This window comes from Diabrotica virgifera, chromosome 1, assembly GCF_917563875.1.
Source record: "Diabrotica virgifera virgifera chromosome 1, PGI_DIABVI_V3a".
NCBI classification, from domain to species: domain Eukaryota; kingdom Metazoa; phylum Arthropoda; class Insecta; order Coleoptera; family Chrysomelidae; genus Diabrotica; species Diabrotica virgifera.
The window spans coordinates 121,550,860-121,566,331 of record NC_065443.1 but is presented as its reverse complement, the minus strand read 5'-3'; the positions used below and the strand labels follow the sequence as shown (position 1 = coordinate 121,566,331).

Below are 15,472 nucleotides of genomic sequence, written 5' to 3'. Positions count from 1 at the left end.
GCCAAACTAAATAAAAAAGAAACCGCCGAAAACTTCCAGACAGACGTGACAGCAAAACTACTTCAGAGCGAAGAGTAAGGTGACATTGAAATGGAGTGGGGAATAATAGAAGACGCTATGAAGGAAGCAGCTCAAAAGCGGTTGGGTCAAGTTAAAAAGGGCAGCGACAAAGAATGGTTTGAAACCGATTGCAAGAAAAGTCTTAACACACGGAATGAGGCAAGACTAAAATATATGGATAAACCAAGTGAAGAAAACAGGAACGAATATGAAGCGGCGAGAAGAAACGCGAAAAAAGTGAGCAGGAGTAAGAAAAGGGAGCATATGGATAAAAAGCTGCAAGAGATTGAAGAGCATTATATTAATAAAAATGTAAGAAACTTCTACCAGGAGGCGAAAAGGAGCAGTGACCAATGTGCAAGAAAACATAACTACTACAGGAGCAAGGAAGGGCACCTAATAGGAGATAAGCAGGGGAAGCTAAGTAGATGGAAGGAGCATTTTAGAGAGCTACTTAACGAAGAACCTGATGGAAGTGATGAGAGGAGCAAGTGGAAATGGTAGAGGAAGCCAGAGGCCCGGCGGAAACAGCAGAGACTTCAACCGTGGAAGAAATAAGAGAAATCATACATAGTATGAAAAACAACAAAAGTGCAGGCGGCAATGGTATTACTGCAGAATTAATCAAGCATGGGGGAGAAGCACTTATAACGCGAATATGTAGCCTGTGGACGAAAATCTGGGAGCGAGAGGAAATGCCGGAAGTATGAAGAGATGCCATAGGATGTTCCATTCATAAGAAGGGAGATAGAGCAGTGTGTGAAAACTATAGGGGTATCACCCTCCTAGACGTAACATATAAGGTACTCGTCAGAGTCGTAAGAAGCAGACTGGAAAGGCACTTAAATGAGCAGGTTGGTAAATACCAGGGAGGATTCAAAAGGGGCAGATCCACCATAGATCAAATATTCGTGTTGAAAATGATTCAGAGCAGTACATACAAGCAACAGTTAAAGTTAAACCTACTCTTTATAGATTTCAAACAAGCTTACGATTCTGTGATAAGAAGGCGTTTGTACCAGGCCCTAAGAGTTCTTTTTTTTTTTTGAAAAATGGCTTTGGCAGAGCCAATTAGCCAGACTTGTTTGTGATTGATTGCAGATTCATAGTCATAAATTTCTTATAAACATAAGTACATTCTACAATATTATTTTTATAGATACATTGGTACATTGTGTAGCTTTTTTTTATTTTGTTCTAAGAGTACTTGGAATTCCGGAAAAGATGTAAGGATTGGAAGGGAGTAAGGATAGAAGGAAGCCTATCAGAAAAATTTGAAGTTAAAAGGGGATTAAAGCAGGGGGATCCGCTATCCACAGTACTTTTCAATTTCTTGTTGGAGGCAATATTGACAGAGAGTGGAATACGAACGAAAGATATGATCTTTGACAATAGAAACCAGGTTCTGGCCTTTGCGGACGATGTAGTGCTAATGACAAGGCAAGAACGGAAAGGGAACTGCTGAGGATTTTCAAACTCTTTGAAGTAAAGGCTAAGCAGTATGGACTGGGAATTAATGAGCAAAAAACTAAGTATATGGAAATGGGACAGACCTCAGATGAAGACACACAACTGAAAACTACCACAAACAACGAGAATAAAGAGTATTGCTTCAAAAAGGTGACGGAGTTTGAGTATCTAGGAGTAACGCTAACAAGTAAAGGGGAAGAAAGCCAGGAAATTGAAAAAATAATCTCGAGGGGAAGAAAGACAGTCGAAGCCCTACACAAACTACTAAGTGCCAAAGACATCTCCAGAGAGGCAAAATTAAGACTCTATCGAACAGTGATCCAGCCCACAGTTCTTTACGGGAGCGAAACATGGGTCATGAACAAAAATCAAGAAAATATGCTGAACATCTGGGAGCGGAGTGTCCTAAGGAAGATATTCGGGGGAGTAAAAAACGATGAAGACGTTTGGAGAAGACGAACAAATGCAGAGATCAGAGAGCTGTACCGGAAACCAGAAATAAGCCAGATGGTCATAACAAAGAGACTAAGTTGGTTAGATCATCTTGCGAGAATGGCTGATGGAAGGTGGGCAAATGACTCGCTGCTGAGAGGGGAAGGAAAGAGGAGAAGAGGACGACCCAGGAAAAAGTGGCTAGAAGGGGATATCAAATTGGAGAACTGCGGCCATGGACAGGAGAAACTGGAGAGAACCGTGGAGAAATTCCAAGCCATGGGCCTTTAAGGCCTGTTGAATTAAGGCCTATATAATTTTCTTACTGGACATCTGGGTTTCATTTTAATTCAGAGCAGGTCGTTCTGACGATTCCAAGAGGAACAAACGTGAACGGAGGGTGGGTTTCTCTGAAACAGAATGAAATCTTCACTCTATTTCATTTTAATTATTTTTCTTCATATCTATTATTGTTTCAGTTCACTTTCAACAGGTTTAAATGCAATGGCAGCAGTTGTCCTAGAAGATTTTTATAAGCCATTTTTTAAAAAGGAACTATCGGAGAAGAATACATATCTTCTTATGAAGACCACAGTCCTGATTACAGGAGCAGTATGTGTGGGATTGGTTTTTGTAGTTGAAAAGCTTGGAGCAGTATTACAGGTTAGTAGTATCTTTACTTTTAAAATATTCTTCAGAAATCTTAAAACAATATACAAATCTTTGAAAGCTACCATTTCTTCAATCATATTGTGTTGGATACTAGTACTCAGGTTATTGAAGAACATAGTATCTATAATGGAAAAATAAAACATGTATACTTATTTAATATAACATTTTTGTTTATTTTTAGCTTACTATGAGCATTGGTGCTATAGCTAATGGACCTTCATTGGGACTGTTTACTATGGGGATATTATGCCCATGGATTAACGCCAAGGTAAATAAAATAAAACTGTTTTAAAATCATAGATAAAACGAGAGCACACGTTTATTATTAAATAAATATTCATTATCATTGCCCTTGCCTTTATCCCTATGCGGGGCCTACAAATTGCTTTCCTCCATAACTTTATATCTTGGGTCATACTAATATAAATTTTCTCTACCGATATGTCCGTCCTAAGCCTCTTAATCAGGTCTTCTTTAGTCTTCCTCTCATATTCCCTCCAAGAACTCGCAGATCAGCAATTCTTCATTTTGGGTGATTAACGTCTCGACGTTGAACATGACCAAACCATCTTAACCTATACTCTCATATTTTTGGCATAAATTGATGCCACTCCACTCATCCATCTAAAAATTGCTATTTCCGTCTCGTCCATTCGTTGTACCCATTTCTTTTGAACTAGCTTTCTTTCCCCGTAGCTTCATGGGAATTTTATAGTAACACTAATCATTGGTATCTATTAAGCACTCGGAAGTGTTACCCTGTAGCTTCGTTATTATCTGATTCAAATTTAATCAGAATAAATGAGGACAAAGCACCGAACCTTAGTACAATCCTACTTTCACATGAAATTCATCAGTCTCTCCCAAACCTAACACTTTTTGAAACTGATTTATCGGATATCTCTATCATTTACCCTCTCCCATATTTTCAGAGTGTGATTAAGTAGTTTGATGGCCCTGTACTTTCTACATTGTTGAATATCTCCATTGTTTTTGTAGACAAGTACTGGCATTCGTCTTGCATTTGTCTAACTTCCATAATTCTATTTATTAGCCAACTTTTTTTCTGTTTCTCCTAATGATCTCTACACTTCCACGGGGATACTATCTGGTCCAACTACTTTTCCTGTCTGTATTTTTTGAAGTACTTGAACCATTTTCTTGTTTTTTATTTTGGTGACCATGGACTCTGTCGGCCTTACTGCCTCTGTTAACTCAACTCGATTTCTGTCCAATTATTTATTTAATATACTATTAAAGTACTCTTTCGATCTCTTTTAGACATCATTTTCGTAAATTAGTATTTTCTCAGTAAACATATGATGTTTATTGGACTCAACATGTTGTCCATTTCCGAAAATTTTACATCGCCTAATAGCCTAATAAAATAAAAAAAAGACAAAATGTAAATTCGTACAGGTTAAAACAAATTTTATATCAAAGTTTAGGTGGGTACAAAAGATATTTTCAAGAAAGTATCCAAATCATACAAGGGGATCATTGTTTAAATAATTAAAAAGGGGTCATTTTTGCAAAAAAATACTTTTTTAACTGCTGAGGTAATTCACTTATCAATGAAGGTCTATGGGATTTTTTTCTACAAAGCTGAAGGGTAATTCTTTCACATAAGACTTACTAAATTAAATTTCACCCCCAATTTATTTAAATAATTGTATATAAAACTTAAAAAACAAATTCGCAAATAATTATTTTTAGCGTTTTAAATAAGCACTATAAAATATCTTATTTTACAGACTAAGTTGCGCTATATTACCAGTATTAAGCAAAAAAAAATTGGTCAAAAAATATTTAATATTTTTTGAGATATTGAAGTTGTTTATTAAATGTTACTATATTTTCAATTGCAAAAACGCGGTTGTTGCCAAAGAAATATTCGCCTGCTTAAGATCTCATTATTTTTACTTTTATGTATATTGTCGATAATTGTATGGATACATTCAAATTTCAATTAAACTCCCCCCTAAAATGGCATTTGAAAATCATACAAATTTGTTTATAATTTGTTTTTTTAATAACTTCACGGGGATTAAGTATTTTAAAATACCGTTTCGATAATTGGGTTCCTGGGAATTTTTTACTAATTAAGACAATTTTTTTGTCGTTTTTTCTTCTTCTTTTTTTCCTTGGAGTTATATTACTACGGGCCCTTTTAGGGTTAAATTTTATTAAGAATGTCCAGTCTATGAGATCTAGATTGTAGATCTAAAAATATTAAGATTTAACTAAAATCTCTTAAATAAAATGTGGCTACTTACTGAGTTACGGGGTGTTTTATTTAAAAATTTAAAAATTATTGTTACCAAGTACTTTAAAACTATTTAACGTATCCTTATCATACTTGGCAGAAAGTGTGGCTATTATACACCCTACTAAATTGTGATTAATAAACGTTTATAGGTAGTGCCAGAGGCGTACGACAGGGGATAGTGAATGATTGACCCTTCCCAAATTCTACGCCACTGAGTGAATTACTATTTTAACGAAATTTTTCGATTCTCCAATACTTTGTATGTAAATAACTTTATTGGTATCGATAAAGTCATCAGTTTGAGAGATATTGGAAGTTTAAAATGAATGAATGAATGAATCAAAATAACTATGCCGTTTCATATTTAACGTCCAATATCTCGAAAACTAATGACTTAATCGTTACCAGTAAAGAGCATATTATTTACATATAAAGTATTGGAGAATCGAAAAATTTCGCTAAAATAGTAATTCCCTCAGTGGCGTAGAATTTGGAAAGGGTAAACCATTATCTATCCCCTGTCGTATGCCTCTGGTAGTAGCTAGAAACTTTTATTTGTCACAATTTAGTAGACTGTATAGTACCCACACTTTCTGACAAGTATGATAAGGATACGTCAAATAGTTTGAAAGTACTTGGTAAAAATAATTTTTAATTTTTAAATTAAACACCCTGTAACTCAGTAACCAGCCACATTTTATTTAAGTGATTTTAGACCAATCTTAATATTTTTAGGTCTAGAATCTATAACTTAGAGATTCGACATTCTTAATGAAACTTAACCCTAAAAGGGCCAGTAGTAATATAACTCCAAGAAAAAAAAGAAGAGGAAAAAAAGACAAAAAAATTTGTTAATTAGTGAAAAATTTCCAGAAACCCAATTATCGAAACGGCATTTCAAAATATTTAATCCCCGCGACGTTATTAAAAAAACAAATTGTAAACAAATTTGAATAATTTTCAAATGTCATTTTAGGGGGAATTTTAATTGAAATTTGAGTTTATCAATAGATTTATCGAAAATATACATAAAAATAAAACTAATAAGATTTAATACAGGTGAATATTTCTTTGGCAACAACCGCGTTTTGCAATTGAAAATAGAGTAACATTTAATAAACAAATTCAATATCTCAAAAAATATTTAATATTTTTGGACTAATTTTTTTTATTAATACTGATAATATAGTGCAACTTCTCCTGTAAAATAAGATATTTTATATCGCTTATTTAAAGCGCTAAAAATAATTTTTTGCAAATTTGTTTTTAAAGTTTCATGTATAATTATTTAAATAAATAGGGGGTCAAATTTAATTTAGTAAGTTAAATGTGAAAGATGAACCCTTCAACTTTTCAGAAAATAATCCTATAGACCTTCATTAGTAATTTAATGACCTCAGCAGTTAAAAAAGTATTTTTTTTTGCAAAAATGACCCCTTTTTAATTATTTAAAGAATGATCCCCTTGTGTGATTTGGATACTTTCTTGAAAATATCTTTTGTACCCACCTAAACTTTGATATAAAATTTGTTTCAACCTGTACGAATTTACATTTTGTTTTACATGTAGTGAAATTTTATTTTACTAGACTATAATAGCCACTTCACACGATGCAACTAATTGCGCAATTAATTGCACAATTTCTTGCGCAAGATCTTCTGCAATAAGTTGCAACTAACTTTCTCCAATAAAGTGATTACACGGTGCAAACAATAGCATAAATTGACATGAAATAGACACTTCGGCAAAATAGCATAAATTTTAGGTTATGTTGTTTTTATAAATTAAATGTAATTTTTTGAGTAGAATTATCAGATATTAAACTATTTATGTAAGATTACAATTTGAGAAAATTATTATAACAAAGCCATTAGGTATTATAACAAAATCAATTAATACCTAATGCAAGTATACCTATAATATCTACATTATTCATTTACAAAAGGAAACAAGTTGTAAGAAATACAAATAGAAAATAGTTTTTTTAATCCCTCTGTTGCATAATTAAAGTTATCCACCAGAATAATGTTATCTGTGAAGCGTGAAATTGGTAAAAAGTTCCTCTAGTTTTGTTAAAAAATTGTTTAGTTTGAAATTTAGGATGACAGAATGTCAATGTAGTAAACACATTGCTGTACTTAGTACAGCCTTAAAAGTTACTAAAAATATAACCAAATTGCAGAAAAAATTATATGAAAAATAGAACGTGTTCTATTTAGCTACAGTAGCATAGAAGTTGCTGCAAGAATTTGCAGCTTTTCTGTGCAATTTTCGTATGACATGATGCAATTTCTATTGCTGCAAGAAATGGTGCAATTAATTGCGCAATTAGTTGCATCGTGTAAAATTGCTATAAGAGTAAATACTCACTTTTCGCATTTATGGAATAAGTTTAAACCAAGTGGAAGATCACTCCATTAAAACGTTGAAAAATTGTAATTAATTGGTATAATTTTTTTTTGTGGTTTTCTGGCAGTAACTAATTGACATTCAATATATTTCTATCACTACTTTCATTCCATGTTTAGGGAGCTCTGATCGGTGGAATGGCTTCTCTAGTTTTCATGTCTTGGCTGTGCTTGAGTGCTCAAAGTTTGATATCATCGGGAGACTTAACGTTTCCAGAAAAATCAGTGTCCACAGACGGATGCCACTACCACTTCATTCCAAAGTATCTGAGTAAATCCATGATTAACATAACAGATGTGACCCATACCGAGTAAGTATTAGTGCAATATATATGACTCTGTATTTCTATTTGTTTGAGATACAGTATAGTGCAAACGAAAGGAATAAATTCATCTTCTCATGAATGGGCCATTTTGGACGAATGCCAACGCAGCTAAATCTCGACACAGAAGGATTTTTATTTTTAAATTATAATTTTTTGGCATATATATCATACTGCTGACGTCATCCATGTGGCCGTGATGACGTAATTGATGATTTGTTCAAATAAGAATGGGGGTCGTGTGCTAACTCATTTTAAAGGTTATTCAATTCTCTATTCCGTAATAGAAACATTTACATAATTATTTATACAGGGTGTCCAAAAAATGGTTTTTGAACTAAATTCATTTACACACAAAAACCGGAATGTATGTAATTTATTTAAGTCAAAATACATTTTACTGCTCAGCCCTAAAATTTGTTTTGAATTAAATAAATTAGGTACATTTTTCTTTTTGTCTGAATTAATTTAATTGAAAAAATGATTTTGGACACCCAAATTTGTATAAATATTTATGTTATTGTTTATATTACTGAATAGAGAATTAAATATCCTTTCAAATAAGTTAGCACACGACCCCTAGTCTCTTTTAAAAAATTCGTCTTCATGCCAAGATTCATAAGGTCATTAGTGTGACAATATATGTCAAAAAATCATAAACGGATTGATCCGTTCATAATTTTTAAAAACCGACCTGTTCCGGAATTTATTTCCAGAATCGCCCATTTACGAAAAAATTATTTTATTCCAACCTTTACGTACTCACTGTATATTTTTATTTGTTTTAGTGAAAAATATATGATTCTTAGACTCTCATATTTGTGGTACTGTCTAATTGGAACATTGGTGGCCTTATTAGTGGGTCTAACAGTGAGTTATATCACGAAACCCCTTAAACCCGAGGAAGTTGATCCAAATCTTCTAGCACCTTTTATAAAAAATATACTGGAACGAAGGAAAAACAAAAAACAAGAAAGCAAACAGAGTAATAGCCAGAGCAGCATAATTCAAACAAATGTAAGTAGAATATTTCACGATCCATTAATGATTGTATAGTAAACAGGGGCGTCATTTGACCCTGAAAATGACTGAAATTTACAAAAAATTAGATTAATTTTGAATTATGTTTGCATATATAATGTATTGTATACATAATGTTTGCCCCCCCCCCTAGCAAAATTTTCAAATGACGCTCCTGATAGTAAAAGTAATGTTTTTAAACCTTTAAAAAATAATCGGTATCTTTTCGTCAAGATATAAGAAATTTGACCTGACGCTGGTGGGATGTCCCTACCGATTTAGTATCATAATAAATAGTTGACGTTACTAATCCCTCAATTGTCTTTGCGACGGGTGGCAATAGTTTTGGAACAGCTACTAGGGCCGTACTTTATATTATTTACAGAACTGACTCGTTACCTATCAATGCAAATAAATTATTAAAATTAAAATTTCTAGACAATGTATTAAAAATGTTGTTTACTGTAGACGAATTCGTTTAGTCATCTGAAATTAACTTGCTTCGAATCAATTACAAACGATCACAAACAATTTTTATGTCCAATGCGCTCATTACGTGAATTTTATGGAGTTAGATTATAATGTGTTTTATATCGTTTTCACTTTAAACAAAATGGACTTCCGATAATGCAGCTTTCTATCTTTAAATAAAAAAATTAAAGAATCATTAGAAAGAGCATTAGTTAAAGATAAGATATCCCTCTAATTATTATTCTATAGCTTTACACATAATTCTCGTGCTTATAGGTATTTAGGTAAAATTAAGTATCATTTATTTATCCAGAAAACATACATTATGGAACATTATGAAAGGGGGGCAAACATATTTAAGTTTGACATTTGCACATTCAGGCAGTTATTTTCTTGCATTTAGATAGAAGGTTAGATCGCGAGTATTCAAGTAAAATGTCTGAAGTCGGTGAAGCTAGTGCTAAGTGTAAAACACGTGTACATTTATCTGATGATGCCAAAGAAATTATTAGGAATGTTTATCAAACTGTGAAAGAAGATAATCCAAATCCAGAAGACGGTAAATTCCTCATCAAGACAACATCTCGACTGACAAGGATGCCATATACAACAGTGTGGAAAATTGTTACGAATAGAATTCAACCTCGTAAAAAGCGGAGTGACTTTTCTACACATAAAGCAGTAAATGAAAAAGATGCTGAGGTAATTAGAAGAGCAATTTACAATTTCTATTCAAAGAACCTAGTTCCAACGCTTAGTATGATCTACGATCAACTTGTTAAAGACTATTCCATTACGTATTCGCCTTCAACTTTATCAAGACTTTTGAATCACATTGGTTTTCGATACAAGAAAATTAATAAGCGATCATCAATAATGGATTCTCCTCGTCTAATTAAATGGAGAAATGAATACTTGGATGCTATATCTAAATTTAGAGATGAAGGAAGACCGATATTTTATCTAGATGAAACATGGTTCGATACCCACGATACTGCTCAAAAAGGTTGGACAGACGATTCTATTAAATGTGCACCCAATTATCCAATTAATAGAGGTCAGCGAATAATTATTCTGAACATTGGATCCAAAAATGGCTGGCTTGGAGGGGAAAGTTTTTTACTATCGGCAAAAAACATTGAAGATTCAAAGCTGGACTACCATGAAAATATGACGAGTAGCTTGTTTAAAGAATGGTTTGAAAAGAAGGTGTTGCCAAATTTGCCTCCAAAAAGTGTAATTGTAATGGATAACGCAACGTATCACAGCGAACAAATTAGAAAAATCCCCGGTGTAGGTTCGACAAAAAAACAGATATCTGATTTTTTGTATGACAATGATTTGTACTTTGAAGAAACATATACAAAAAAAGAAATGTTGGAAGTTCTTCACAAAAAAGTGTTTGAGAAACAATTTGTTATAGACGAATTTGCCAAACGTGATGGTCATAATGTATTGCGATTACCTCCTTACTACTGTGTCTTCAACCCCATTGAATTAATCTGGAGCCAACTTAAGGAAAGTTTACGGCGAAACAACTGCTGTCCCAAATTTAGTAGCGAATCGGTGTCACATGTTGTAGAAGAAATAAAAAAGATTTCCCCAACACTGTGGCAAAATTGTGTTTCACATGTTATAAAAACGGAAGATCATTACAGAACATTAACCTCACATATTAAAACAATAATTATAACATTAGATAACGATTCTAGTGAAGATGACAGCGATAGTGACATAGAGTTGTAATTTGTATTTATTTTTTTCCGTCTAAACTTCAAATTTTATTTTTCTATGTTATTTTCTATGTTATTTTTTATTATGTTATCTTTTTAATTCTGATTTTTGCTACCACTCTTTTAATCTTTTATTGTTATTATCATTAATTTCCTTAATTTCTTTAATTTGTTCATTTCTCTTATTTCATTGTACCTACATAATAATATACCTATAACTACATAGATATAAATACGTAATAAATATAATGATATGATATTTAAATTTATATTTATTATTCTAACCCCATTAAAATATTATATCTACTTGAACTTGAATTTTTTTTGTTAAGGGGATGGGTACGAACTTTCGACTTTAAGCCGTTACGTTATTACCGAGGGCCGAAAGTCCCTGAAAACTTCTATAATGTTTATTTTAATTAATTACAGGGGTGACAAACTAAGAGAAAATTTGGTGTGATTTTTAATTTCAAATATCTCATTCAAAAGAAACTTTTAATTCATTCCAAGGAACTTTCGGCCCTCGGTAATAAAGTAATTTTTCATTCTGCGTTTAAATTTTTCAAAAATACTTACATATTAGTTTTCTCAGGATTCGAAAAAAATTATTACATTTAAAACACATTGAAAATTTTGACAGGCGTCAAAATTTTGCATTTGTTCCTTTCCCCTTAATTTTAGCGAATCCGCTCCTGGAGGGTTTGTTGTTTGTTATTATGATACTAAATCGGTAGGGACATCCCACCAGCGCCAGGCCAAATTTCTTATATCTTGACGCGAAGATAGCACAGTTGTCTGAGAGGTAATTTCGTGAGTAAAAAATCAATTAAGTGACTGACAGGAGATTCGCAGATGGTATAATATTGCTATCAAATATTTATATAGGACGGGATCCGAATAGGAGGTCGAAATGTACCCATCTGCTTACCGGAGGATGTCATAGCTATTTTTTTAAGTATGGTAGAATTATATAATTTTTAAATTAAATAGGCATATTCAGTACAATTCATAGATTAGGAAAAATACTGAAAAATAAACCAACAGTCGCAAATTTTTAAAAGACACCTCAAAATATAATGAAGTTTGCGGTGGACATCAGAACGCATCATTGGATCATAGTAAACAAGTAATTCAAAAATATTTTATTATCTTATGAGTTTCTCGAGGTAATGCTGTCGAGTTTTTCTAATTATATCTAATTTTGACCTTTTTATATCGCTCAGAATTCAAAACAACGAATTTTTTTTACAAAAATGGTGAAAATTAACATATTTATTATTGTTAAACAAAAAATACGCATACAACAAAAAATTACTCGACAGCATTACCTCAAAGAATGTCTAAAGAAAATATATATAAAACTTCCAGGTTGGTCGGTAAAGTAGATTTTGATTTACAATGTCTACAGCCTTCGAAAAAAAGCAGTTTTGAGGAAAACACGTTTAAAGTATTCTCAAGTTTTATTTTCAATTTCTTTTGTGTCTTTCAAATCGTAAAATTATGCACACCGGAATATCTTTTTGAATCGCGGAGTAATTTACTAAAGAAAATGAGAACAGCTGTTGACCGTTGTTCACTACGTTCAAGCGCACTGGCACAAAGTAGGGAGGTAGGGAGATATTGTTGAATAACCCTACCTTCGACTTGATTTTCAGCAGGTTTGCGCCAGCACGCTTGAACGTATTGAACAACGGTCAACAGCTGTTCTCATTTTCTTTAGTAAATTACTCCGCGATTCAAAAAGATATTCCGGTGTGCATAATTTTACGATTTGCAAGACAAAAAAGAAATTGATAATAAAACTTGACAATACTTTAAACGCGTTTTCCTCAAAACTGCTTTTTTCAAAGGCTGTAGACATTGTAACTCAAAAACTACTTGATCAACCCACCTGGAATTTTGTATATATTTTCTTCAGATATCCCTTGAGGTAATGCTGTCGAGATATTTTTTGTTATATGCTTATTTTTCGTTTAACAATAATAAATATGTTAATTTTCTCCCTTTTTGCAGAAAAACTCGTTGTTTTGATTTCTGGGTGATATTAAAAAGTCAAAATTAGATAAAATTTAAAAAAAACTCGACAGCATTACCTCGAGAAACTCATAAGCTAATAAAATCTTTTTTAGTTTTTTGTTTACCATGATCCAATGATGCGTTCTGATGTCCAGCGTTCTGATGTCCACCGCAAAATTCATTATAGTTTGAGGTGTCTTTTAAAAATTTGCAAGCGTTGGCCTATTTTTCAGTATTTTTCCTTGAATTTTTTCTTGAATGTCTTGAATTTTTCTTGAATGTCTTGAATTTTTTCTTGAATGTCTTGAATTTTCTATGAATTGTACTGAATATGCCTATTTAATTTAAAAATAAAATAATTCTACCATACTTTCAAAAAAAAAATGTGCTTGAAATATTGATTTCAACCCCTACGATCCCCCCTTAAGGATAGCTATGACACGATTTTGATAGTCAACCCATGCTAGAAATATTTGTCTATGTATGAAATTTAATAAAAAAAATGTTTCATCCGGCAAGCAGATGGGTACATTTCGACCTCCTATTCGTATCTTAGACTATTATGAACGAACTGGAGGAGGTTGGTAGTGACATAATAGCAAAATACAAAGTAAACCAAAAAATTCAAACCAAACGATTAAAAATCACCTCAAAAATAAAAATACTCGCAAACCATAAAAACAACAATCTATAAGTAAGGCAATATCATCGAAGTTTCAGTCTTTAGAGGTTGTCCCTTTATTAAGTTATATTAATAAATGAAGAGTATGTGGTACTGGAAAATGATTAGGATGAAGAGTTGCAATCAGACGGAACCAAAATTAGATCAAAGAGAAATGGAAACAACAATCAACCAAATGCTTAACGAAGTGGATCAGAAGACGATGAGAGATCTGTAAAGCTCACAAGTTAATGGAATATACAGAAACAAAAAACAGAGAAACATATATGGAAGAAACAATCAAATTGCAGAAGAAGCTTAGGATAGAAAGGCAGAAAATAAAATACAAATATAATGCCAATACCTTACTATAAAAAAAAAAACAAACTCACACCACGGTACTACGCCAAATAGTGGCAATAGTTTAAAATCTCATAAATATTCCCAAAGAAACTTAATTTTCACTTAAGGCATAATTAAAATCTGTTTTATGTTTTATGTTTCAGGGTGATATGGCATTAAAAGGATTAGAGTGCAATAACAAAAGAAATTTGGAGAAGATAGAAGAAATATAATATGTTAGGTTAGAATTTTGTTATCTCTTGTTGTTATTTTTTAAATTATACTATAAATTTAATATTTTTCTTTTATATCCTTTCCAAAATAGCAGGCCTATGATAGGTACGGTGTTACTTGCGGATTCCAACTTGGATCTACAAATACTCATCGACAGGACCAACTAGGTCTATAAGCAATTCGATATGAAAATAAACAATAATGAAACCAAAGTGATGACAATCCGAAAAAAACCAGAATGTACCTCAACTTTGCACAATATACGTGCACATTTTAGAATATGTCAATGAATTTAAGTACCTGAGGTATTGGATCGATAGCAGCCTAAATCCTAATCTGGAAAAAATAAGATCTATGTAGAATATAACAGGCCAGAGAAAAAAGGGAGAAAATCAAAAGACTGCATATGTGGTTTTCTAATAAAACTCGAAATTGCTACATCTGGTCGACTCTTCTCTATGCAGTTGAAATGTGGACCAATAAAATTCCAACCGTAACTAAATTGGAGGCTTTTGATATGTAGATCTACCGGAGAATTCTCAAAATTTCATGGACATGAAACGAAGAAGTGCTGCATAATATAATAGGCAAGGAATGAGAACTTTTAGAAAAATATCCTACCTATGCCACATACTCAGAAATAATAAGCAAAGTAGCAATGTACTCAACTGATAGTAAAATAATGTATCGAGGGAACGAGAGAACTAAGAAAGTAAATACTACCGTGGCTAAGAAACATCCAACAATGGACAGAACTAAATTTTGAACAGTTAATAAGAAAAGCTGTATACAGACAAGAGTTTGTAATTGTAGTAACTAACCTCCTGAGGAGAGGGCATTTTAAGAAGAAGGAAGTATCATATATTAATGTACAGCTGAGACCATGGAATAGTTTACACCCTTTAATATCTAGTAGGCGATTTTTTTAATTTTTGACTCGTATAAACGCATTTTCTACATCAAAGTGACGTTAATTACCAGTAGAGCACCCAAAGTAGGTTGATTACAATTTAAAAATAAAAATAAATTAATTAAAAAATCAAAATAAATGTAAAATGAAGATGTAAATTAATCAGTGACCGCAGCTGTACATACGGATCTAATAGTCCAAGTAATGAAGCTTAAAAGAGGCCAAAACCTCGCAATTTTTACAAAATGGATCGATTTGCTTGAAAATTTGAGAATAAGTAGTGGATAGTCCAAGAATCAAAATCTATATGATGCCGAAAGGCGCGTTTACCATGGGGGTGGTTGCCACCCCATCTCGGAGGTGGAAATTTTTTATTATATTTTGACCGCAAAAGTTCGTAAACACATTCATTCTAAGCAAAAAATGCTTTATACATGTTTTTGACAAAATT

The 15,472-nt window shown here is 32.4% G+C and overlaps 1 protein-coding gene across 2 annotated transcripts in view; it reads left to right on the top strand.

Moving 5' to 3' along the window:
• Positions 1-14,172, top strand: part of LOC114324363 (sodium-coupled monocarboxylate transporter 1) — a 90,388-nt gene extending 76,216 nt beyond the window's left edge. For both annotated transcript variants that reach the window (XM_028272172.2, XM_028272171.2), the window contains 5 exons: positions 2,442-2,625; positions 2,816-2,902; positions 7,432-7,622; positions 8,423-8,651; positions 14,042-14,172. In XM_028272172.2, the coding sequence (XP_028127973.1) occupies positions 2,442-2,625; positions 2,816-2,902; positions 7,432-7,622; positions 8,423-8,651; positions 14,042-14,110 (760 nt within the window). In that variant the 3' untranslated portion in view covers positions 14,111-14,172. The remainder of the gene's footprint in view (positions 1-2,441; positions 2,626-2,815; positions 2,903-7,431; positions 7,623-8,422; positions 8,652-14,041) is intronic.
• The last annotated feature ends 1,300 nt before the right edge of the window (positions 14,173-15,472 follow it).